The following is a 26,406-nucleotide window of genomic DNA, read 5'->3' on the forward strand; positions in this document are numbered from 1 at the left end:
TATGAACATGTGATGCCAGCCAAACAAGATCCATTTAAAGCTTTCTTCCCCAAGTCTGCTGGAAAATGTGACAGATATCCATACAGTTTTTATAATTAGAATAATGTTTAATAAGCATATTTGGATTGTTGCTAATGGCATCCAAGTGTGTCTCCATATGATTCAGGGAAAACACGCATGCATGTTGTTGGTCCTTCTCAGTTCATGCCTGCAGAAAACAGGATGTATGACTCCCTCCCATCCTTTTTGAGCCTTCAGAAACCTCAAAGATGAATAATTTTGAATGTTTTTGTCTGAGCTGTGAACTTGGAACAGCACTGACAAGAAATGTTGTTTGGGTAGTTACCCTGTTTGACAGGCTCTTTTCCACTGAGACTTGGATACATATCTGGGTGATAGAGAGCTTTCATTGGAGAGCACATTCGTTCCCGTCACCCCAGATCACCGTGACTTCCTCTGAAATGCTACCCAACTTATCTATTGGCAAGATTGTTTGGTTTTTTTTTCCATTTTTGATCAACTGTCACTTAGGTTTTATAGTTGTGTGTGTGTATGTGTGTTAACATATGCAGTGGAGCTCATCTTTGAACTGTAGTATATCTGTGCGTCCTCTCCCGATGCTCCTGTAGCTGTGTCTACCCTCTCGTCTGCACACCCGTATTCCCTAACCCCCACAGTCTGGTGAACTGCCTCTCCCCAGTACATTTAAGGGTATTTCTTTCATCAGATAGCTTTGGAACTGCAGTAGTAATAGAAGCAGAATGAGAAATGGACCTAATATCAAGATTTCGGGGGTCTGAATCACAGTGTTTGAGATGCCATCCGTAGAACATCCCCAGTGTTGAAATCCATATAGATAGATGTGAACTGTTTTCTGGACTCCTTTTTATTTTTAATGTCTTAGGGGGTTTGCTGGTTGTTAGCTTTAACTTCCTTATCTAACAGAAGATGGAAAATACTGTTCATTTCTGTAACCTATGGAAAAATTATTGGTACTCATTTTACCCAGGTCTCTGCTTGGGAAAGAAACTGGGCCACACTAGGGACAGTCGCATGCCTTCATCACACAGCATGTGCTGTTCTTTTAAAGGGCTTTCTGTGAAAAATTGCTCAGCACACCCTCTGTTCTTTTTCTGTGCTTCCTTCCTCCCCTCACCAAAGCACGGGGTCTGGACCATATTGCTGAGAACATTCTGTCATACTTGGACGCCAAATCACTGTGTGCTGCTGAGCTGGTGTGCAAGGAGTGGTACCGCGTGACGTCGGACGGCATGCTGTGGAAGAAGCTCATCGAGAGAATGGTCAGGACCGACTCTCTGTGGAGAGGCCTGGCAGAGCGCAGAGGGTGGTGAGCCTTTACCCTTCCTCTACCACTCGGGGCCGCTGAACTCTACAGTGCTGGGAGCCAGTGAGGCCGTTTTGCATCATTTATAGTTATTGTGCTGATTTGTAGCTAAAAATATAAGAGAATTCTGCATCTGCTCAACAGTTTTTCTCCAACCATTCAATCATTAAATGACGTATTTTGTTAATGCTGCTTTGCTAAAGAAAACTGACCACCTCCTGATTACAGCATTCTGCTCTCTGGACAGAAACGGGGACTCTGCCAAAAGGCCAAGGGGCAGTTTTTAAGGCAGGTAGGATAGCTTTGAATGAGGTGGAGGTATCTACTCCTGCTTCCTCCTCTTCTGGGGAAAATGGAAGTGCCCTCCTTTGGTAGACTTCCTGTATTTAGTCCCCACTTCTAGTGTCTTATTACAGTTATAATCAAAAATGAATTTTTATGCCCAAGTAAAATAAAACTATTAGCTACCAAAAAGAATGAAAAATGGTAGTTAGTATAAATCACCGTTTCTTCTTAAAACTTGTATGTTTCTTTAGATTGGCGTGTTTAATTCTGATTCCCCTAAGGCCTTACGTAGTCAGCAGCCTGAGTGACTTCCCAGGGGCCTTGTTCTCTGACCACAGTGGCACCATCTCATTAAAGCTTCTGAAGATATTTTCTTCTTAGAGTTTTGCCTCAGAGTGTGTCCCTAGAATGTCACTATAAGAAAGTCAGGTATGAATACTTAAGTAAGTTATTAAGTATATTTGATTAAAAATGAAAATGGGTGTGTGTGTAACCAATGATTGCCTTCAAAATTAACTTTTGGGGAGGGCAGAGGTCTGTTTTTTGTCTGTAGTTCTACAACCTCAAATAATTAAGATTACTAGCCAGGCGGTGGTGGCACACGCCTTTAATCCCAGCACTCGGGAAGCAGAGCCTGGTGGATCTCTGTGAGTTTGAGGCCAGCCTGGGCTACCAATTGAGTCCCAGGAAAGGCGCAGAGCTACACAGAGAAACCCTGTCTCGAAAAACCAAAAAGAAAAAAGATTACTAAAAGAAAGCTGGATATGATAGTGTACACCTGCCTTTCCAAGCAGAAGGAAGGAGGCTAACAAGTATGAGGCCACCTTAGCGCTGTAGCATGACCCTGTGTCAAAACAAGCTTAGAAATAGTCAGGGGCTACAGGTTTCTGCATTGTATATACAAGGCTTTGGGTTCAGTCCTCAGCACTACAAACAAAAAATAAATCTTCATTTAGCTGCGTAGGCTTGATGGTCCATACCTGTAATCCCAGCAAGTAAGGAAGTTGAGGCAGGAAAGAAAGAGATAAATAATCACAGATCAACCTTCCTTAGAATTTTCATAAAATTATGCCTGGCTCTCTTGCTTTTGTATCCTTGGAATTCATGGGCTCATGAATATGTTGACCTCTGAGGGTTTTGGCAACTGCTTCAGAGATCTCTGTCATTTGAGCTATTAGGAAGACTTAAAAACCTTTACTCTTAAATCCCAGGTCAAGGATCCAAATGCTAGCAATCTTCTTGCTATATGACTATAATCCAGAGCTTATTGATATTTTTTCCTATTTTTTTCCTTTCAGGTGTTTTTCCTATCCTTCCTTACTGTGTAGGAAAGTAGAAAGTGCCTTTGCTTGCTGATGTCATACTCTGATAGTTAGCATATATGGCATTCAGAGTCCATCATTTTGCTGAGTCTGAGACCAGCTTTAGAAATGGAGCACACAGTTGCATACTTGGGGACATTTCAGGGTGTCTGAAAAGATGTCTCTATCCCTCAGGAAAGCAAAGAAACTCTCCTCCAGATAATTCAGGCTATAAATAACAGTTTTCAAAACTCACTTCTTAGCTAAGAGGATTTCGTGCACTGCTAAAATACACTTGTTTCCATTTGTACTGTAAATGACAGCAGCATGTTCTGAAGGCAGGGAGACGAGGAGTGGGGCTTCCAAGATGTGTGCGTGTATAATGCAGCAGAAAAGCAGTCTTTTGTTTAGGGTAGTCCTAAACCATGGGGTCTTTTATGTCGAAAAGACAGTAACAAAACCATCACTGAAAAGATAGGATTTTGGTCTTTATTTTTTATTAAATAATTTCTGTGGTACCTGGAATCAAACTGGGGGTTTTGTATCTGTTAGGCAAGTATTCTACCCCTGAGTTAAATCCCAGTCCCACTTTTTAGCCTTTTAAAAGAGACCTTAGGGAAGCAGGAGATCCCAGCTGGATCAGGAATGGAGAGGGAGAACAAGGAATAAGAGACCATGATAAATGAAGACCACATGAGAATAGGAAAAAGCAGAGTGCTAGAGAGGTCCCCAGAAATCCACAAAGATACCTCCACTGTAGACTATTGGCAGTGGTTGAGAGAAAGCCCGAACTGACCTAGTCTGGTGATCAGATGGCCAAACACCCTAACTGTCGTGCTAGAACTCTTATCCAATAACTGATGGAAGTGGATGTAGAGATCCTCGCCCTGGTCCCAGGTGGAGCTCCAGGACTCCAGTTGGAGAGAAAGGAGGGATTGTATAAGGGAGAGTTGTTGAGACCAAGATTGGAAAAAGCACAGGGACAAATAGCCAAATGAATGGAAACACATGAACTATGAACCAAAGGCTGTGGATCCCCCAGCTGGAGCAGGCCCTCTGGATAAGTGAGACAATTGAATAGCTTGAACTGTTTGGGAGGCATCCAGGCTGTGGGACCAGGACCTGTCCTTAATGCATGAGCTGACTGTTTGGAACCTTGGGCTTACACAGGGACACTTTGCTCAGCCTGGAAGGAAGGGACTGGGCCTGCCTGTACTGAATCCACCAGGTTTAAATGAATCCCCAGGGGAGTCTTGACCCTGGAGGAGATGGGAATAGAAGGGAGGGGCTAGGGGAAGGGGAGGGAAGGGTGGGGGCGGGAGGGGGAAGGACAGGAGAACCCATGGCTGATACGTAAAATTAAATTATAAAAAAAAAAAAAAAAAAGGTCTTTGTGTGGTTAGTGCCACTGTTTCCCTCTCTTCGACCTCAGAAATTCCCCGCACGCTTTGCAAGTTATCCAGCTTTAAGACCAGGTTCCCCTGTCTCTGTCACGTCGATAGAATTTGATATAACTTGTTATAATCAATGCAAACACTTGTGTGCTCTGTGAATGCCTGCTCAGTGTCTTTGGGGGACAGCTCTTCTCCCTTTTTTGTTTATTGCCTTTATGTTTGGGTGGTCTTGGTGTTGAGACAGGTTGCTCTCAAGCCTCTATGAGTGCTAGGATTACAGGAATGTGCTAAATTCTCCCTTCTTCAGAAGAAATAATTTATGAACAATTTCTCATTTCCTTCCTTCCTTTCTTTCCTTTTTTAAAGATAGGATCTTTCTATGTAGCCCTGGCTGTCCTGGAACTCACTCTGTAGACCAGGCTGGCCTCAAACTCATAAAGACCCTCTTGCCTCTGCCTCCTGAGTGTTAGGATTAAAGACGTGCGCCACTGGACCCAGCTCATTATCAACTTTTGAAGTTATCCTTGCCAAGCCTCTGTGTTAAAGCCTTTCTGTGCTGTTCCTTTCCCCATGTGGGTATCTTTGAAAGTGCCTCCAATTTCTTCCTTTCAAAAGTGTACAAGTATATAAATATGGTCTTCCTAAAGTGACTGAGGCACCAAGATCTCACTTCCACTCTGCTGTTATATTTCATACCTAGATAGATTTGACAGTTTGCCCCAGGACATGAACTTTGCGGGTTTTCTCTCTTAAATAACACTAGATAATGCTCTCTATTCAGTAATGATAACTCTTAAAAGTATGATAAAGGACAACTTGGGAAAAGTCCATTTTCTTAATCAGGAGATCACATTTTATGATAACATTCTAAATTTAATATTTTACATTTATCATGCACTCACATTCTCATAGGTACCAGACATTTTGCATAGAAGTGGTCCCTGTTGTCAAAGAACATACACCATAAAAGATTTTGACTTAAAACAGATACAGACTGAGAAGCCAGTTCTCAATATCTAGCCATTCCTTTGTAGCATCGTTGATTGGAGAAATTAATATACGTTTGTAAGGCATGGTAAAGACAATGGGATAGAAAATGAGATTAGAGATTCATTTGAATCTGATTTCCTGGAGCTACAGAGAAAATACATTGAATGGGAAGAAAATCCTGGAGAACTCCTAGGATGGCAGAGACTGAAGGAAGACAAGAATCTCAGGAATGGTGGGCTCTGGAAAACAATAGTTAAAAATCTCATCTGCATGCAAAGTGTTTACATAACCAAACTGTTCAGAGCAGGATGCCATTAATCCAGAATTATTTCTCAAAGTAGCTTACTTACCCTTTATGTTGGTATATGGGATTTCACAGTCCTCCTGTAAAAAACTGTTCTTTCCACTTCTCCATTGCAGAGTTTCTTTTCTGCATTAAGAGAGACAGCAGACCCAGCTGCCTTCCTGATAGGAGATTTTCTCAACTAATTTTCAAGGTGTATAATAGGGAGAGGGCAGGGGAGAAGCTCTCCTGAAGACACAGAACAATTAATTATATTGTAATGGCACTATAGAGGCACAAGTGGATGACTGGCCCAGAGAAAACATGATTTCTCTGGTGCCAGGATTACACACAGAGGCATTTCTGCCTGTCTCCACTTTGCAAGGCACGGTGCCAGTGAGAACAGCAGTTAGTACACCCATAGTGGGCTTTACTAGCTTCCACTCCGTGTTTGGTGGGTTCTTAACTTCAGGATAAAGAATTAAATTTTTTACCCAGCAGGAAGTGATTGCCATTTACCTTTTTTTTTTTTTTCTTTTTTTTTTTTTTTGATAGCAATCTAGCTTGGGATGTGAGTATTCAGAGATATGCTGTCATAAGGAAGGAGATGCTAGCAAAGGCTGCTTGCTAGAATCAAGGAAAGCCAGGACATGCATCTGTGTGTGTACATAGGAACACATGTGCAGCGAAAGCCAGCTTCTTACCTCACACGTGATGGCATGGTGTGCCTTGCATTTCTCCTCACCTCTCCTTCCTGCTGCTGACATCCCTTCAGTCCCTTTGTCTGTCACCTGAACTGAATTGCCTCTTTTGAAGGACTGCCACAGTGATCAGGAATAGCCCCAGGGATTAAGCTAGCACACCTTACCCTATGTGATAAATAACTGCAAGCTTGATCTCCGTGACAGAAGCATTACTGTTACCTAGCATGCTAGGCTTCTTCTGACATTGGCACAACTTGGCTCAGGGGCACAGTGGTAGAGTGGTAAACTACTTACCTAGCAAAGTGCATACAGCTCTGGGTTCAAGCCCCAGAACCAAGGGAGAAAAGTAATAGTTATTATTATTAACCAGAATTATCATTATTATCAAATAATAAAATAAGTAAATGTACAGAAGCCTAATAAACCAGTAGATGAATTCTGAGTCTACATTTATCAACATCCCAAAGGGGTTGGTACTCAAATCAAGTTCCTTAGACACCAGGAGGTTAACACTTTGACACAGGGCTCCTAAAATCGTGCTACCATCATGCCTTGTCAGGCTAGTTAATGGACAATATGTAGGACACTTTGAAAACCACAAAGCTGCTTGTAGATGGATTTATGATCTTCATTGGTAAATATTTGTTTTTTTAGGGGACAGTACCTATTCAAAAACAAACCTCCTGATGAGAACGCTCCTCCCAACTCCTTTTATAGAGCACTTTATCCTAAAATTATACAAGATATTGAGGTAAGAATTGATGTATTTCTGGATATTTGCTAAGCACTGTTAGTATGCATAACTTTCAAGTATTATTACAGAAAACCCACTTAGGTTTTCAGTGTGTGTTAAAAATCAGTGTCTTTACTAATGAATAAGGTTGGTAAAGTGCAGAAGAGTCCCAATCAGTTTTTGTATAGCTTTAAAACATGTGGTTACTGATAGACGAGTGTACCCAAGGGGATTGGCACCTTCCTTAATCACCAGGGAGACACTGAATGCCTAAGCTGATGAGCCTCCTTGGAGAGTTATCAGTAGGCATGGATGCCATATATCTAAGAGGAGCACTGAGCATGCAGCTCTACATAGTGCTACTCTTTCATTTTTTTATAAGTTTGTATCCCATAGAGCATTGCTTCTCAACCTTCCTAATGCTGTGACCCTTTAATACAGTTCCTCATGTTGTGGTGACCCCCAAACACAAAATTATTTTCATTGTTACTTCACAACTGTATGAATTGTAATGTTGTAAATATTTGTGTTTTCTGGTGGTCTTTAGGCAACCCCTGGGAAATGGTAGTGCAGGTCTCGCCCCACAGATTGAGAACCGTTGCCATAGAGTGACACTGAGCCATTGGTTTGAGTTCTTTGCTAATTAACTGCTTCTTTGACTCCTCCTTTCTAGACAATAGAATCCAATTGGAGATGTGGCCGACATAGTTTACAGAGAATCCACTGCCGAAGCGAGACAAGCAAAGGAGTTTACTGTTTGCAATATGATGACCAGAAAATAGTGAGCGGCCTTCGAGACAACACGATCAAGGTGAAGCCTCTGCAGCTGAGGAGCATGGTCGTGGGAGTCAGGGTGACTGTGCAGAAAGCAGTCTAAAGCATAAGTCCTAAGTGGTGTTCTAGGAAGGGAGAATTATAGATTGGTTCCAGTACCAAAGCTGAAACCATTTCCTTAAGGGCAAGTGTCTGCTGCCCCCGAGAACCATACAAATAGATAGTTCCAGGTGGAACTCCCTTCTAGAAGCAAGCTGATGAAAGCTGCTGTTATTTTGGCCTTCATAATTATAGGCTTCTCTTGCACCTTAATGAAAAGGACAAAGTTAGCATTAGAACTGAAGTCAGCACACCCAGGTGCTCTGCTCTACCTGGAGGAAAGAATGCAGTCCCACCCTCTCTGGCTTGGTGTTTGGGGATCATACATGCACAGAGCAACAAGTCTCCACAGCACCCCATTATGACAGTGATCCTTTGCCCTCCTAGATCTGGGATAAAAGCACATTGGAATGCAAGCGAATTCTCACAGGCCACACAGGCTCTGTCCTGTGTCTCCAGTATGATGAGAGAGTGATCATAACTGGATCATCGGATTCCACTGTCAGGTAGGAAATTTCAGACTCGGAAGCCCTCTACTTTCTGTCCCAGTAATTTTCTTTTCTTTCTTTCTTTCTTTCTTTTTTTTTTAAATTTTTATGTGCATTGAGGTTTTGCCTACATATATAACTATGTGAGGGTGTCAGGACTTGGAGTTAGCTTCTGGTCAGTCACTATTCACTCTAGAACCAGACACTTGATTTGAAACCATTGGGTAGATTTCTCCTTTTTCATGTTTAAGAAGCTCCACAGATTCTCATTTGGAAAAGCACCTGTCACAGGAACTTTCGGTCTCTTTATGGGAAGCCTTGTGTTCCTTTATGAACCACCTCCTGGGAATGCAGGAAGGGAATGGAGCCTTCCTTTCAGAAGATTGTGACTGCAGTGCAGGCATGCATGAGTTCTTTCAAGTGCATGCAGGTGAGCAGGGCTCACTCCTTGCCAGCCCCTCCCCTGCCGTCCCCACAATATTTAATTGCAAGTTTCACTCAGGGAGGGGTCCTCAGTTTCCAGAGGCACCAGTGGTTTGGTGACAGAGCCATTATGCTGCTGGAGTCCAGTGTAGCTTGAGTTCAGGGTACTAGCGTCACTGCTGGAAACCTGCTAGGAGTTCCACCTTAAGCTAAAGGATTTAGCGAACGAAATACATCAAAAATAACTTTAAAAGAACTGGAGTAAAAGGCAGTTAACTGCACTGTTAAGTTCTCTAAAGTTACCCTGTAAATAGGAAAAGCTGCCCCCTTGACTTCTAGGCATAACGAGCCTGGTCCTCACAGTCATTGGCAATTAACTTCTCAGTGCTGTGGAGCTCCTCAAAGGAGCCTGAGCATTGCAGGTGCTCATATCATGTATAGGCTAGGGGAGAGATGATGTTTTGTTTGTTTGTTTTGGCGATGTGGGGTTGAACCCAGGGCTCAATGTGCTAAACAGAACTCTACCTCTTAGCAACACTGCTGCACAAAAAATAGCTCCCTAAGAGGAAGATTAAGCTGGAGAGGGAAATAAATGTTTTAAAAGCCAAAATCAATATGCAAAGTAGAGTAAATCAAGGTCATTTCTGTTGTGACACTGTTCTCAAGCTACCCAAGGGTCCCCACTGCTATGAAGCATGCACTTGAGTGGGAGGCAGGCTCTTCTTGACCTCTTGCCCTGAAATGCACAGAAACAGAGCCTTGGACTTAGAATCTACATAATCCTGACCCTTGACCCAGGTGGAAAACTTAACATTAAGGGAAGTCAAATTCAAGTCCACATTACTAAGTCTGCTACAGAACATGGCTTCTGAGGCAGTCACTGGGACAGAGCCTACTGCTATTCTTTTTTTTTTTTTTTAATTGATCATTTGGGAATCTCATATCATGAGCCCCAGTCGTGCTTGCCTCCCTGTCTTCTTCCCATGCCTCTCCATGACCCCCCAAATTCCTTTTGGTGTTGTTCATGTATTCACTGGAACATGGTCAAATTCCTAATGGCCAGCCAAGGAGGATGAGTTCCACCAGCATCTGTGCCAGAAGCCATTAGCTGAGGAAAGCCACGCAGTGGCCAGAGCAGGGCAGAGCTAGCTCTCCCATGCTCACAGACCTTAATGTGGCTTCAGGCAGCAGTCCCAACCACAGACATCCACGTGGGCTTCGGTGGTAGCACAGGCACAGACATCAGCACAATTCTTGGCCATATCAGAACCACTGACCCACCCCGGCTGTCTCCTGTTGCTGTTCTTATCCTGGTTTACATGTGTGTTCTTAATTGAATGTCAGTAATAGAACAATAATAGAATAGAACAGAATAATCCGAAAATCTGAGCCAAATTAGAAGGTGGTGGTGACTACTTCCTCATCCCTGAGCACTATAGTTTGGCCAGGTTTCCCATCTTAAGGTTCTACCCAGGAAGCACCTACTTCTTGCCTTTTCTCTTTGTCTATACTGCTTCCTTGCGGTCCATCCATACTCTACCTTGGGGCTGTAAAGAAAGAACACAACAGTTGCCATAAAAGTGGGGGTGAGGGGCTGGAGAGATGGCTCAGCAGCAGTTAAGAGCCCTGGCTGTTCTTCCAGAGATCCTGAGTTCAGTTCCCAGTATCCACATGGTGGCTCACAGCCATCTGTAATGAGATACAGTGCCTTCTTCTTGCATGCAGGCATACATGCAGATAGAACACTGTGTACATAATAAATAAAAATTTTTAATAAAATGGGGGTGAGCCAAGCATTGGTGGTACACACCCTTAGTCTCTTCAGTTGGGAGGCAGAGGCAAGTGGATCTTTGAGTTCAAGGCTAGCCTGGTCTACAGAGTTTCAGGATAGCCAGAGCTATAAAGAGAAACCCTGTTTCAAAAAGAAAGTCGGGGGGAGGGGGGCATTGGTGGCATTGATGGTGAGCGCCATAGTCAGGAAGAAGCACTGCACTGTAGCCTGTGTGCTATCTAACTCTCAGGTATCCTTTTCAGAGTGTGGGATGTAAATGCAGGTGAGATGCTAAATACACTGATTCACCATTGTGAAGCAGTTCTGCACCTGCGCTTCAATAATGGCATGATGGTCACCTGCTCCAAAGACCGGTCCATTGCCGTGTGGGATATGGCCTCCCCGACTGACATCACCCTAAGGAGGGTGCTGGTGGGACACAGAGCTGCAGTCAATGTTGTAGACTTTGATGACAAGTACATCGTTTCTGCATCTGGAGATAGAACCATAAAGGTAATAGGCCACTTTTTAGTGTGCTCACAAGGTGCAGTAAGGAGTTGGTGTAAAAGTGTGATTGATCACAACTATATACATAAACATTATAGTTTCTTCAGTTTTCATTTCTATAAACAAGAGTAATGGGTTGGAGATGTAACTCAGTGATAGACAGCTTGCCTAGCATGCTCAAGACTCCGCATGGAAAGATGATAACAGTGTCACTATTGATGGCAGTATTGTGAGTGTGAGAAGAGCAGATGCAAGTTTAAGTTCAAGGAAATACACATACTGGAACTAAGAAAGTGGCCAAGTTGTCAGATTGCTAACAGCCATGTACAAGCCAGATGTGGCAGCATGAGTCTGTGACCTCAGTGCTGGGGGAGGGAACAAAGATGGTGAATCCCTGGTGCTCACTGGTCAGCTGTTCCAGCCAAATCAGCTTTGTGTTTAAAGACCCTGTCTCAGAGAACAAGGCTCAGCACGGTAAGACAGTGTCCTGCTCTTGCAGAAGACACGGGTTTAGATGTAAGCGTGCAAATAGTGGCTCAAGACCACTGGAACTTTAGTTCCTGGGGACCTGACAGCCTCTTCAGGGCGCGCGCGCGCGCACGCACGCACGCACGCACGGTACACACAAACTTGAACAGGCACATATACACATAAAAATAATAAATATATCTCTAAAATAATCCGATGGAAAGGAACTAAGGAAACCACTGAGTATGCACACATAGCATGAAGAGAAGAGGGGACCAATTCCACAAGAGGAGATCCATTTGACAGATGCTCATGGGACAGCACAACTTCACATTGGTCCTGGGTTACTATAAACTAAACTTGGCTCCATTTGTACTGGTAGAAGTGTACAGATCAACCGCTCAGTTGTCATTTTTCTGTCTCAGGTGTGGAACACAAGTACTTGTGAATTTGTAAGGACCCTAAATGGACACAAACGAGGCATCGCCTGTTTGCAGTACAGAGACAGGCTGGTGGTGAGTGGCTCATCTGACAACACCATCAGGTGAGCAGCAGGCACCCTTCCCAGAATGGAGCCACATCACATTCCAGCTACCGTTTGCGCACAGATCTCATGCTCTTGAACCGTCCTGTTTGTTTTGATTTGTTGTTGTTTGTATTGTTGAAATAGTTTTTCTGTATAGCCTGGCTGTCCTGGAACTGGCCTTTAACTCACAGTGGTCGACTTCCTCTGCTTCCCGAGTACTGGGTTAAAGGTGTGGGCCACCACTGCCTAACTTTGTTTGGCTTGATTTTCATTTTTTTTTGAAATGCTTCTCTCTTATATCCCTTCACTCTTCCCTGTTCCCCACACACATCTCTGGTGTCCTAGTCTAGATTCGATCAAATACGTTTTCCATTCTGTAGCTTCTTACGGGTCTGAAGCTTGCCCTACCAGAAAGGCAGAACAGAAAAGCCTTGTAGTGATGTGTATCCTTCCCAGGATACTCTTCTTACCAAATAGACCTATTTTAGAGGAACTGTTCAGTAAGAAATTAAGACAGCTAACGGAGGTTAAGGGCCCTTCTTTCCAATGTCTTTCCTGCAGTTGAGAAATGCTAATAAATAAAGGTCATTTCTCCATGTCACTGTTGTTGAAAACATAAAGAAAAAGAGGAAGAAAAGATTGTTTCTCTGCTAGGAATCTTGACTTTTTGCTTCACTACAGTAGTTGGCCAGAGATCTGGCTGTCTTTAAATTTGAAGGTTGCAAAAGTCTGTACATTTTTGTATTTTTACCCTTACAAAGATGAATGACAGAGAGAGGTGGTTAGAATTTGGAAATTTTATGTCATCGCCTTTCCCTCAATGCCTGAGGGAAGGAAGAGCTAGACCTGATGCGTAGCAAACCTGCCATTCCTAGAAATCAATGGAATTGGGCTGGAAGCATTAAAACAATTGGAACAGACTTCTCTAGATATAGCTTTGCCTTTCTGATGGTGGCTGCTGTGGACAGTGGTGAGAGCAGTGTCCTCCAGCAGAGATGGAGGTACTTTGTAACAGCAAGATATCACTGACACAATGCATCTCATTTCAAGGGGTGACTTCAGGAAGAATTACTCTCTTGAAAGGCTCATTTTCTTCCTAGGCAACTGTACCTTGAACCCCTGCTTGGAAGAACCTGGTTTCACAGTTGCATAAAATATTGTGTTTTGAAAAAACAGCCTTCAAACTTAAATCACACTTTTTCTGCCCAAATTATATGACAGATAGGAAATAAGTTATATTGAAAGTAATATACTTTTATATGAGTGATTGATCTTTGTGAAATTTTTAAATATTTTTATTTTATGTGTATGACTGTGTTGCCTATGTGTACAAATTTGCACCACATGTGTGACAAAAGTCCAAATAGGTCAGCAGAGTGTTGGATCCTCTGGAACTGGAGTTCTGGAAGGTTATGAAGCACCATGTAGGTGCTGAGAATCAGAGCTCTTAACTACTCAGCCAGTTTTCAAGCCTCCTTTGTGAATTTCTAAAGGATTATAAAATACCTTGTAATGTTCAAGGCTTAGAAATGAACCTGTGACATCTCACTTGACTCAATTTTCTCTTCCAGACTGTGGGACATAGAATGCGGCGCATGTTTACGAGTGTTAGAAGGCCATGAGGAATTGGTACGCTGTATTCGATTTGATAACAAAAGGATAGTGAGTGGGGCCTATGATGGGTGAGTTCACTAACAGTATTACAAAACAAATCAATCTTAAGAGCTCAGGTTGTAGCTCAGTAGCAGAGCATGTGCTTAGCATGTGCAAGGCCCTGGGCTCAATTCTTAGCACCTCCTTTCCCCAAAGTCTCTGTCTTCATTCTTCCCAGTGTACGATGGTAAATATCACCCCTCCTTGGCTCCTAAAGTGGAAATACACCATTGCTTAATTGATGTTCACCTCTCTTGTGCTTACTGTTTCCTAAAATATTCTTCCTAGTCTTTTAATTGTATTTGTATTGATTACTATTTTGGCTATTAGATTATATATTTGTCTGGTTTGCCCTGTAAGCAAAGAACCAGACAAATCCACCGTAACAAGCCAAGCATGTAAAGTGGCTATTCTAAGAGGGAATGTGAGAACCCTGCCCCCCACCACTCAGAAGTCATCTGATTCCTGTGAGCTACATTCACTATCCAGATTTATTGCCCTGACTTTTTGCTATTCTTTCTTATGTTCCCTTAAGTTTGCTTTTAACTAAGACTTTTGTCCCCTTTTTGATCTTTAGAAAAATTAAAGTGTGGGATCTTATGGCTGCTTTGGACCCCCGAGCTCCTGCAGGGACTCTTTGTCTACGGACGCTTGTGGTAAGAGTCTTATTGTTAAAGGGGCTGAAGAGCAGGTAGGGGGGGAAATTAAATGTTAATGTGCTGGAGAATCTAGATCTGGATTTTATAGTTAGACTCTCACAAAACCCACTAAGTGGAAAAGCAACCAATACATGACAATAAAATATGTTTATATGGTACCTTTCATCCAAAAGTGCTTTAGAGACCGTATATGGAGAGGACTGGGGCAGCCGCTTAACAGCTGCACAGTACCTCTCCCACATGTAGTGCAGGAAGTGAGTAAGAATTCTGCATCCACCAGAAGCAGCAGGAGGCACTGAGGGAGAGAGAATATAATTACTCAAATTGGAACCTGTCCAGAATCTGAGGACTGAACACCTGTACTTGCAAAAAGTACCCTGGGACTCAGTGGAACCCCTGGTCAGCTCCTTAGCTCTGCATTCAGTAGGCAGTGCCTCCGTCGTTATCCTCCGTCCCCTGCTTGAAGATCTTGATGCTTGGAGAGAGACATGAGTCGGGGAGAAGAAGTGTCACCTTTAATGCTTTTGTTGCAGGGTCTGAGCTGGCCCTGGCTGGATTGAAACTGAACTCCTTCTGCCTCCATCTCCCTAGTCCTGAGGTTACAGGCCTGTGCCCACCACAAGCCTAGAAGCATAAAATTGTTCATCACAGTGTGAGCCACAGGCTCAGATTACAACTGTTGCTTTAGTTAGATGTGTGTGGATCCAGAGCGAACAGAATCTTTTGAACAACTCAGGAAAAAGATGGAACATTCAAAGTCCCGTGTTCTGAGTTCTGAGTCAACATTCAGGAAGTCTCAGTTCTGGAGAAAAGGAATACTTTGTCTTTCTCAGGTTTAAAGCGTGTTACTAAGATGAGTATGGTAGTGCACACCTGTAGTCAGAGGCTGAGACAGGAGACTTGCCATGTGTTCCTGAGAGCCCTGGGCTACAGTTTGAGACCCTGTCTCTTAGATTCAAAACCTAAGATTCGGCACATTCTTTCAGTATCACGTGTGCTTTGCCTGCTTTCGTCAGACGCATCTTTTCAAACGCATGCTCTATGCACTGAGCACTTTAGCGTCTGTCTGTAATCCCAGACTTTAAAAATGAGGCAAGAAGAGTGATGGTGACACTACCTTTAATCAGAGCACTTGGGAGGCAGAGGCAGGCAGATCTCCGTGAGTTCGAGGCCAGCCTAGTCTACAAAGTGAGTTCTAGGAAAGCCAGAGCTACATAGAGAAATAATGAATGAATGAATGAATGAATGAATGAATGAACAAATAAATAAATAAATGAGGCAAAAAGAGTGTGAGTTTCTGACTAGCCTAGACTATATAGAGAGACCCGGTCTTTAAAAAGAAAAAGCAAACTTTACAAATAGGGAATGGTGGTGTGTGCTTATAATCACAACTTGGGCCTAAGGAAAGAGGATCTTGAGTCCAAGACAGGCTGGGGTTAGCAAGACTTGTCCCCAAAACAAAACAAGTAACAGCAAAAACAAAAGAGGACTCGAATTGAGGGCTGGAGACGGCTCGGCAGTTAAGAGCACTGACTGCTCTTCCAGAGGACCAGCACCCACGTGGCAGCTAACAAATAACAACTGCCTGTAACTCCAAGATCTGGCACCCTCACACAGACATACATGCAGACAAAACACCAATGCACAGAAAATAAAATAAATAATTTTTTTAAAAGAAATATTCAACCTAACAATTTTGATACAGAGGCAAGTGTAGTAGTGCAAACCTCTAAGCCTAACTATGGGAAGGTGATCTGAGTTCAAGGTCAGCCTGGTCAACATATTTAATTTCAAGCCAGTTAGGACTACAGAGTGTGACCCTGTCTCAAAAATAAAAAGAGCTTTTGACGTGTATATGCCAGTAAAAGCGTAGATTATCCTGATATGCTTGGCAGTCCTTCCATCCTTCATCTGGGCCCACCTTGTGTAAACAGATGTTTCTGGCCCACTGGCAACTCCCAAATATCCAGCAGCCACTTCCCAAATAATCACTCAGAGGCTTAATATAAATTATAAATGCTCTGCCAGTAGCTCAGGCTTATTACTTTCTAAACTTTCTAACTAGCTCTTACACTTAATTAACCTGTAAGTCTTTTTTTCCCCCCTTTCTTGGAGCTGAGGACCAAACCCAGGGCCTTGTGCTTGCTAGGCAAGCGCTCTCTACCCCTGAGCTAAATCCCCAACCCCTATAATTCTTATCTATGTTTAGCCATGTGGCTTGGTACCTTTTCTCAATATGGCATTCTCATCTTGCTCTTTCTGTGTCTGGCTGGTGACTCCTGACCCTGGCCTTTTCCTTCCCAGCATTCTTAGTTTGGCCGCCCCGCCTATACTTCCTGCCTGGTTACTGGCCAATCAGTGCTTTATTAAACCAATTCGAGTGACGAATCTTCACAGTGTACAAGAGGATTATTCCACAGCAACCTAGTCCCCAGTGTGACTTACAGAACCTTGCTTAGTTGGCATTTTCTAGGGTTTATGAGAACAAACTATACAGTATGTACTTTTTTTTCCCCTTAACCTATCTTTTTCTTTCTTCTTTTTTTTTTTTTTAATGATTTATTTTACATGTATTGGTGTTCTGCCTGCATTTATGTCTGTATGAGGGTGTCAGATCCCCTGGAACTGGAGTTCCAGACAGTTGTGAGCTGCCATATGGATGCTGGGAATTGAACCTGGGTCCTTTGGAAGAACAGCCAGTGTTCTTAACCTTCTGAGCCATCTCTCCAGCCTCCCTTATTTTTTCTTTTGAGACTTAGTCTCCTATGTCCTGAGCTGGCCACAAACTCAATAGTGGTAATCTTAAACTTGTGACCCTCCTGCCTCTAATTCAGAAGTGCTGGAATTAAAGGTATATACCACCACACCTGGTTTTCCGTGCTGGAGATGACTCCTTGAGCTTCCTTGTATGATAGGCAACCTTTCCGCTGAGCCACATCCTCAGCCCCCCAACCTGTCTCTACACCAAATAGAGATCATTTGAGGACTCACTCCAGTTCATATGTCCCACATTACCCATTCACCAGTTACGAGACTTAGAGTTCTCCATGTTTAGCGATTACAAACAAAATTTCAAGTACTTTACTTGGTTAGGTTTTATTTTGTTTTGTGTTTTGCTGTTGTTCTGCACAATTCTGAGGAAGGTTGAGTAAGCATTGAAAGACCAGTTTCTAAATTCTGACTTAGTGTTCAGGAGGGCTTAGCTCTGGAAAGGAGTAGTATGGCTGGATCATACAAAGTGTGTATTCAGTATTTCCAGAAATGGCCTCTTTTCCCAAGTGGTTATACCACATCAAATCATGGTGTGTTTGCTGTAATCCACAGTGCACTGTCTCTCGCGGAGTGGCTACTGTGTTGCGATGTCACTGTTGTATTGCTCTGAAGAGACACTGTGACCACAGCAGTTCTTTTAGGGAAAGCATCTAACTGGGGCTGGCTTACAGTGTCAGAGGTTTAGTCCATTATCATCCTGATGGCAGGCATGGTAGGCATGGTGCATGGTTGAGAGCTGCACTCTGATCCATAGGCAGAGTGCAAGACTGTCTGGCATGGTTTTCCAACTTCTGAGGCCACACATCCTAATCCTATCAAGAGTTCAACTCCCTGATGACTGTGAACATTCAGAGTGTAGGGCCATGGGAGCCATTCTTACTCACACCACCACAAGCTGTGTTTGTTTTCGAGTCGACGACTTCTACTTATGCATCCGACTTTTCCATTGCCCTCCATTCCTTTATACAAGTGCAAGTTTTCCCCTTGAAATAGCATTTTCCTCTGCTTGAAGAGGTCAAGGCCCGCTGGGTATACTGGTGACAGACACTCTGAAGTGGTGTTTGCCTGGAAAGTCAGTTGCCTTCCCTTTTACAGGGTGTTGCTGGCTCAAGAATTCGGAGTTGGCACCTTCTTTTAGCGCTTTACCGCTGGCTTCCGTTTTCTCCCAGTGTGCTTTCTGCTGAGACTTTGGATGTCACAGAGCACCTTGTTCTGCCCAGTGGCTTGTTTTCCTGTGGCCACTTTAAGATTTTGTTCCTATCAATGGTTTTCAACAATTTGGTTATATCTCAGTGTGGGCTTCTTTGTATTTTCTGGTGTTTTTGAGATAGGGTCTCTCTGTAGCCCTGGCTGGCCTGGAGCTCACTATGTAGACCAGACTGACCTCAAACTCACAGAGATCTGCCTGCCTCCACCTCCCAAATGAAAGCAGATTTTTTTATAATGTCGAAAGATCATAAGCAGCTTATAAGTCTGCCAACAGGAGAATAAATTAACTATGGTATATTTATACAGTGGAATATTAGCCACTAATTTTTAAAGGAATGAAATAACTGTTTCCATGTAAACACTTCTGCAGTGTTGAGTAAAAGCCAGGCGGTGGTGCACGCCTTTAATCCCAGAACCAGGAGGCAGAGGCCTGCGTCTGAGGCCAGCCTGATGGTCTACAGAGAGTTCTAGGACAACCAGGTCGGTTATACAGAAAAAAACCTGTCTTGGAAATCAACCAACAAACAAGTAAAATAAGCCAGGCACAAATAAATAAATAAATTATATATATCCTGTCCTGTGTGTGTGTGTATGAAACTCAAGGGTAGGTAAAAATCAGTAAAGGCATTGGAGTGCAGGTGAGGCTGACTAGTAGCAGTGTTGAATGTTGAAAGTACTTTCCAGAAAGTTAGGAATAACCCACACCTGATCTAGGCAGTGCTTAATACCCTGACGGGCTAGTCAAGCCCTCACCTCATGAAAGCCAACCATTAGAATTTTGCAAGTTGTTGATCATATGTGGATAGCTTCAAATCGATCATGGTAGGACTCTGTGCATCATGAAAATTTGTAAATGGTTTATGTTTGTATTTTATGTCCATGAATGTTTTCCCTACATGTACATCTGTGCAGTGCAATGCCCTCAGAGGTCAGAGGATGTCATATCGCTCTGGAACTATAGTTAGAGATGGTTGTTAGCCTCCATGTGGGTGCTGGGAATTGAACTTAGGTCCTCTGGAAGAGCAATTTGGTTTGGTTTGGTTTTGGCTTTTCGAGACAGGGTTTCTCTGTGTAGCTTTAGTGCCTGTCCTGGATCTCACTCTGTAGCCCAGGCTGGTTTTGAACTCACAGAGATCTGCCTGCCTCTGCTTCCTGAGTTCTGGGATTAAAGGCGTGCACTGCCACCACTGCCCAGCAGCATCCAGCATTCTTAACTGCTGAGTCACTTCTCCAGCCTCAAGAAGCTTGGTTGGCACACATTTATCAGCATGTCACTTCTCACTGCTGATCCCCCTTGGCTTCTGATGGTCAAAGGAGCTAACAGGGGAATGATCGGACCAGGAAGGTACCAAGAGTACTCTGCTCTAGCCTAATCCCAGTTGATAGTGACAAGCCAGTGTCTTCTTTGCCATTTCACCTAAGTAATGCCGCTTGTTGACTGTGTTCCAGAGATCAGTTATTGCCTGGTGTTTGCTGTTTCCATCTTAACATTAATTAGTGAAGCTGCTTTCTGTCAGTGTTTGAAACAGTGACACACTGACACACACCATGGCCTTTCTATAGACTCTGTCAGACATGATGCTTTTGATTTTTGAGTCAAACTCTTACTTTTTGTTTCTGCTTCTTTAGGAGCATTCTGGAAGAGTTTTCCGACTTCAGTTTGATGAATTCCAGATTGTCAGTAGTTCACATGATGACACAATCCTCATCTGGGACTTCCTAAATGATCCAGCTGCCCACGCTGAACCACCCCGCTCCCCTTCTCGGACATACACCTACATCTCCAGATAAATAACCCAACGCTGACCTCATACTTGCCCGGGTATGAAGGAGCTGTGTACATGTCACTGTGGCAGGAGATGGTGCTGGCTGTGAGGCACTGCCAGCTCCTGAGAGTTTTTCCTTGTCAGACCTTTGTCTCACCAACCCTATACAGCAGGAAGGCAGAGTCAGACAGCCTGAGATGGACAAGGACTGTCCCTGTGAGCACCTCTTTCACTGGTAGAAGGAAGCCAGTTCCAGTTCTAGAAGATTCTAGAGGTCTTATGTAGTAGTACTAATAGTTCCTTCATTACAATTTTTATGAAAGTAAAATGCCATTTAAGCCAGTTGAAAACAAATGGCCCAAAAACTTGTAATTGTATGGTTCTTAGATCAGTTGCCTTCAGTCTAGCAATTCATTTACCATGTAACTGGAAGTGTCTCCAGCTGAAATGTGCCTCGTTGGTCTCCCTGGGAACAGAAGGCAGCCTTTTTGTCCCCTCTCCTTCATCCACAGGGGACCACCCTCTTGGTTGGTTGGTTGGTTGGTTGGTTGATCCCCAGCAGTAACATGAAGTTGGGTATCCTCCCAAGTCTCTAGCACCTCTCTAAAATGCCCAGGTATTGTTCATGAGCACCTTTGCAGTTGGCATCCGGTGCAATCACTGGTTCAGATATGCTGGGTTATTGAGTTCTAGGAAGGGCACCAGCTTTGGGAGCATTGCCTCTGTGTGCCTTTCTGTTTCTCACACTCACTGCACCCCTGTACCTCTCAGTCTTCCTGAGGGAGTGAGCAGGCCTCTGGGGTTTCTCCTGTGTCTCTGCTGTTGGTCACCATTCCTCAGCTCAGTCTCACTGGCTGTGTGCTCTTGGGCTTGTACATTCACAGACTGTTCTATCCTGATGAGTGAAATGAGGAGGATAGAACCTACCTCACAGGTCTGCATGGAGATAATGTTGGCCAAGTTCTTAGTCCTCACATGTCATAAACCCTTTGTGAAGGTATCCGTGGTTAGTGAGCCTCTGATCACCATGTGCCTTGTCTGCTCTTTGTGCCAATGTTTGGTTTTTGTTTTTTTTCCAATGTAATAGTATTTTGCTTTGGGGGTAGGGGCTTCTAGGTATTGAGTACCTGGCCTGGCTGATGCTAAACACGTGTTTCACCATGGAAATGTGCCCTGACCTCACCGTTACTGTCTCCCTAACTTTGTTTATCTCTTTCTCCTTTTACTGCTGTCACAGGCGTCCCTTGAGAAGCTGGCTCAGTCCTCCTGACTCATCTGTGCCCTCTTCTCGGACTATCTTATCTTTTTCCATGACTTTAGCTCTCACTTCCGCAGAGATGACTATTACCTCTGCCTTCATCTCCAGGCCACATTTCCAACCACCACCAACACATCTGTCCTTGAAGAGACCAGGAGCACATTCAGTGTCTCCATACACAGTTCCTTAAGACAGGCCCCAGCCAGTTTCCAGCCAGTCCACACTTCTTATAGAGATACCACTGTGCTCCAGGACAGTCAAGCAGAGCCTCGGAGCCCCATCCCTGCCTGCTCTGCTGTTCCAGGCAGCGAGGGACAACATGGCATCGTTCCAGCCATTGTTCACTCTTAAATCTTAGGATATCAGAGTGCCTCTGCACAGAGCCTCTGTACCCTGAGCACACCACTAAGCCCTGTCCTTTATGTAAGTACCCAAGGAGACTGTGACAGAAGCACTTTGTGGGCAGGGAGCAGCCCTTGGGAAGGACCCCAAGCCTTCCTCATTGACAGAGAGCCACACATTCTTTTTGTCTTAGAGAAAGTGAAAATTACAAGGAAGGGCTAATGACTGTTGGCTGTGTTTCCACACAGGACTCGTTAATGTTGCAGTATTTAACATATCTGCCAAGACCAGGATGAACAACAACCATCACACTCCTACCCGGATTCCCCGGATGGGTCAGCGAGGAGCAGGGCTTTGAGACTCCTGTTGGGACACAGTCGGCCAGCAGCTGACCAGGATGGTCTGCTCGGCACACCCGGCTGCTTCAGTGCTGCTATCAGAAGATGTCTTTATCTTGTGTGAATGATTGGAACTTTTAAGACTCCCTTCCCATTGCCTCCCTTCCCCCTCTGCACCTGTTTCTCCCCCATTGGGTTCCAGACAAAGATGACTTATAAATATATTTAGTGTTTTGCCAGAATCTCTCTTGCTTTGCCATCAAGCAGAAGACCCGAGTTTCCCCATCTGGCCCACTTCTAGGGGACAGGGGTTGCAGCTTCCAGGCAGAGAATGCCTGGCTGCTCCCTGTTAACTGCAGGAGTGTCCAGCACCTGGCCAGAGCAGTCCAGGCCACTGCGTGGGAGGAGACAGCTGCCTGCACATCATTAGAGGAGAGAGGGACACACACACACTGGAAGACCTGCACCTGCTGCCTCCCTCCCCTGTCTGGGTTCCTGTCTCTCTTGCCTCTTCTCCTACTCCATCTTCAACCTGAGAAGGTGTGTGAAGTGTCCTCATCTAGCATGAGGCGGATCACCTAGAAAATGTGACAGACACTTGGGATTCCGAGTTTGAGTGTATCCTAATTTCCAGGCTTTTGCTGCAAGTGACCCCCGGAGCAGCAGTGATTCATGAACCTGACACTCATCATATTTGCGGCTTTCTCTCTCCTCCCTGTGCCCAGGAGGAGGGACAGGGATGTCCTGGGTACCATCAGTGGTTATGTTTGCTCTGGACTCAGCAGTCTTCTTGGTTCCATGTAGAGTGGAAAGGAGCTGCTGATTGCATTTCCTCTCATTAACAATTAGATGTGTAATAAAAAGCATTGTGCTTCATCTTAAATCACTGGCAAGGCTTGGCCTGCAGAAAGGCCTGGAATGGCCAGCACCAGGCTGGTTATCACTGCACTTTGTATCATGGCTCACATCTGTTTTCTGGATTGAGCCGGAAAGTACCCAGGCGCCCATAACAGCCCAGACTGAGCACAACAGCTTAAGAGATGGTCGGGGGGAAAAAAAAAGCTGGTTCTCCATTAAGGCCAGGAACTATAAATCTAACCGTCTCAGCCTTGCACTGCAGACCCTTCCTTCTGCTTCTCCAAAACCCACTATGTGCAGAAAGGCAAGGCTACCAGAGGCGATCAGGGTGAAGCGTGGCACACAGGGTTACTAGTAAGTGGGAGCTGCCCTCTCTTCCTTCCCTTCCCCCTGCTTTATTTCGCTGTCCACTTTCCCTAGCAGTAAACTCTGGCAGTCAGTGAAAACATTAGCAACTGGACTTCCCCAAGGGCAGGGTTAACCTGGCAGTGTGGAAGGCAGCACTGGACCTCTGCCAGGAGGCTCCAGATGCAGAGGCTTATGGGAGAACTTGAACTGTGAACCAAGTCACTTTCCTCAAGTATGCATGGGCCTGCCAAGGGGTGCCTTAGGCATCCTTTGGGGCCTGGGACCACAGTATAGCCTCCCTCGCTTTTCCCTTGGAAACCAAGAGTCAGACTCTCATGGCTGTCCCCAACCACACATTGGAGTTTAAGAAAGCCAACTGAACCAGCTGCTATAAGAATAGAAATGGAAGCCAGTCACAAGTGACCTTCAGCCAGTCCACCATCACTTCAGCAGGAGAGGGAAAAGGAACATCTTCTTTCTCTGGTTTGCAAGTCGTCCCTTACCCAACATGTCCTCTGAGTGAATGCCATTACGTGCTGAGTCAGGTCGCGTGTGTTCAGTTTGCCTTTTCCTGTGTAACTGCCCTCTCAAGTTATATCTAAGGAATCTCTCTCCATATAAATTTCTCCTTCCCCGACCACCCTCCAGTTAGCGGATCTGAGCTCCTGGCTGTTCAGGTGACTATTAATAGTGAAGGACTTTGCTGACAATCAGGTCAGATGTCGAGAGACCTAAGCTGCTTCAAGAAATGGTCTGGTGGCCATAGTTTAACTAGACCTTCAGTTATGTGCTGCTTTAAAAAGGAGGAGCAGGAGGCCATCTGCCTAGGGGCTGGAGGCCCTGGGCTGGAGGCCAAAGTTGGCGGGGCTGTGGTTACTGCTGCAGACTCAGTGGTGCTAGGGCTGGCTCTCCTTCCCACTTCTCTGAAAGTGTACTGCTCTGAAGGCCGCTGAAGAGTGGGGCCACCATTGTACCTGGGCTTGGGTAGACCCTGCACAGTCAAGCCCTTAGCTTGGTTAGGCTTTTTCTCCAGGTTGTCCTCTACTGCTGATGGAAATGGGAATGAAGTTAAGTGGTCTGAGAAACTTGAATCACTCACATTTCTCAGCTCTGGGGGTCATTTACCAGTTCATTGTAGAAGAAACAATCAGGTAAGTGGAAGTTCATTTCCAGAGAAGGTAAACCCCACTTACCATCTCTGCATGATTTCAGTGGGAATTGATTATCAGCAGTCCCCAACTGGGCGAGAATAAATGTAAAGTTTGACCTTTTTAAAAAGAAAAGAGAAACAAAGAACATCTCAACACATTTAAAGGAATAGTAGACAAGAAGCTGCAAGTGTCCTGTGGCTCTGAGATGAGTCCCCATGATCAGTCCCTTTTTTTTTTTTTTTTTTTTTTAAGCTAAAAACTACTTTCCAATGTAAGGCTCGAAAGGCCTCTCCTAGAGACAGCTGGAAGCAGATGAGCCTATGCACAGGGTACCCTACTGGAGAATGTGACCTCTGTGTCACAGTGGTGATGTCTGAGCAAGGCCAACATGCCTTGCTGCTTTGTGTGTGTGTGTGTGTGTGTGTGTGTGTGTGTGTGTGTGTGTGTGCGCGCGCGCGTGCATGCTGCTGGAAGCATCCTTTCCCTTGAAGTGCAGTTACAAAGTGGATGTGAATTATGGATGGGAAGCCTTTTACACTTGTCCCTTGGCTAAATTCTTTCTGATTTGTCCTAACTTTAGAGACAGAGACTGTTTGGAACTCTGTTGACAAGTAATAAAGTCTGGCCCTTGTAGCTTATTTTGGAACTGGAAATGACATTGAGACTCCTAAATCATTCTGTAAGAAAAAGAAAGGAAAAAACATTTCTTTTTAGTGCTGCAAAGCCAAGGAGAAGGCTGCCTGCACTCATCCGCTCACCTTCTCTTGCTGGCTTCCAGTCTGAGAGGCCGGGCTTGATCTACTTGCTTAGCGTTTGACTAGAGCAAAGAACAGTGAAAATGATTGGGCCCGTGGTGGTGGTGATTGTCTTAGCATCTCCCTTTTGAAGTAGATGGTGATACCTTCTGGTCCTGAATTTGAGCAGGCCCACCCGGATTAGTGCAGGCCCACAGGCTAGGTGCAGATGTGTTCGGAAGTATCGGGTAGAATGAGGCATGCAGGTAACCAGTCACTGTGACTGCAGTCCGTTGTGGTGGTGATCAGTTTACAGTGTGACTTTGGTCCACACTAGTCTCCATCTCCATTCAGGTAAACTCAGCGTTTCGGGTGCACCCAGAGACTTCCAGTAGGGTCAGTGCTAGGAGTCACACACATGTGGTCCTGGCAGTGCAGAGCACTTTTAACCACAGCACAGTCGGGACCAGGGAGGCGGCCATCTCAGGGGAATAAAGCTGAGGAGAGAGACCAAAGCATCATGACTGTGGCTGCCTGCTTGCAGGCAGAATCGACTGCATTGCTGTCCAAAAGCCTCTGACGCTGGCAGCCCTGTCTCAAGACAAAATAACCCGGTGCCTGTGGGCTGACATTCCCGGAGGCAGCTGACTTCCAAAATATGTACTTCTCAACAAACTGTTAGCTGGCTTAGCTTCGGAGTGTGTGTTGGGGAGGGGGTTGTGGACAGAGATGATGTGCATTACCTCCCCTCCTGAGCCTTCCCCTTGGATGCTGAAGGAAAAAGTCCAACAGGTTAGATTTCTGGGTACCAAGGAAGCTGGTACCTTCCCAAAGCAGTGATCCTTGGGCCTTGGCAAACTCACTGAGGGTTTTCAGTGGACTCCAGCGGGGAACAGGCCTGGCAACAAGTGGGAGCCCGAGTGCTTTTGGTTATTAGTGTTCCCTAGGCGCTCCAGTGCCGACTGCTTTTATTTTTGTGATTATGTTCTGGTGATGTGTAGTCAATGTACCAATATGTTCACAAGTTAGCACCATGGTAATAGTGTGTTTGCTTTTTTAACTGTTTGGGGGAAAAGTCAATTACAAATACAAGATTAAAGTGAATTTTCTAAGCGTCTTCTCTCTTTGACCCAACATCATATGATGGTTGACTTTTCAGTATACAGATGAAAGAATTATACAGTAGATTATTTCTTTTATGAGAAAACCAGGTCAAGAGCAGATGTG

At 44.6% G+C, this 26,406-nt stretch overlaps 1 protein-coding gene across 7 annotated transcripts in view; it reads left to right on the plus strand.

Annotated features, from left to right (window-relative positions):
• Btrc (beta-transducin repeat containing E3 ubiquitin protein ligase) overlaps positions 1–22,330 on the plus strand; it is a 181,437-nt gene extending 159,107 nt beyond the window's left edge. For all 7 annotated transcript variants that reach the window (XM_036170838.1, XM_036170789.1, XM_036170819.1 and 4 more), the window contains 10 exons: positions 1,162–1,348; positions 6,957–7,053; positions 7,709–7,846; positions 8,296–8,414; positions 10,854–11,103; positions 11,991–12,109; positions 13,663–13,773; positions 14,322–14,400; positions 20,014–20,206; positions 21,999–22,330. In XM_036170838.1, the coding sequence (XP_036026731.1) occupies positions 1,162–1,348; positions 6,957–7,053; positions 7,709–7,846; positions 8,296–8,414; positions 10,854–11,103; positions 11,991–12,109; positions 13,663–13,773; positions 14,322–14,400; positions 20,014–20,175 (1,262 nt within the window). In that variant the 3' untranslated portion in view covers positions 20,176–20,206; positions 21,999–22,330. The remainder of the gene's footprint in view (positions 1–1,161; positions 1,349–6,956; positions 7,054–7,708; positions 7,847–8,295; positions 8,415–10,853; positions 11,104–11,990; positions 12,110–13,662; positions 13,774–14,321; positions 14,401–20,013; positions 20,207–21,998) is intronic.
• The last annotated feature ends 4,076 nt before the right edge of the window (positions 22,331–26,406 follow it).

Source organism: Onychomys torridus, chromosome 1 (genome assembly GCF_903995425.1).
Source record: "Onychomys torridus chromosome 1, mOncTor1.1, whole genome shotgun sequence".
NCBI classification, from domain to species: domain Eukaryota; kingdom Metazoa; phylum Chordata; class Mammalia; order Rodentia; family Cricetidae; genus Onychomys; species Onychomys torridus.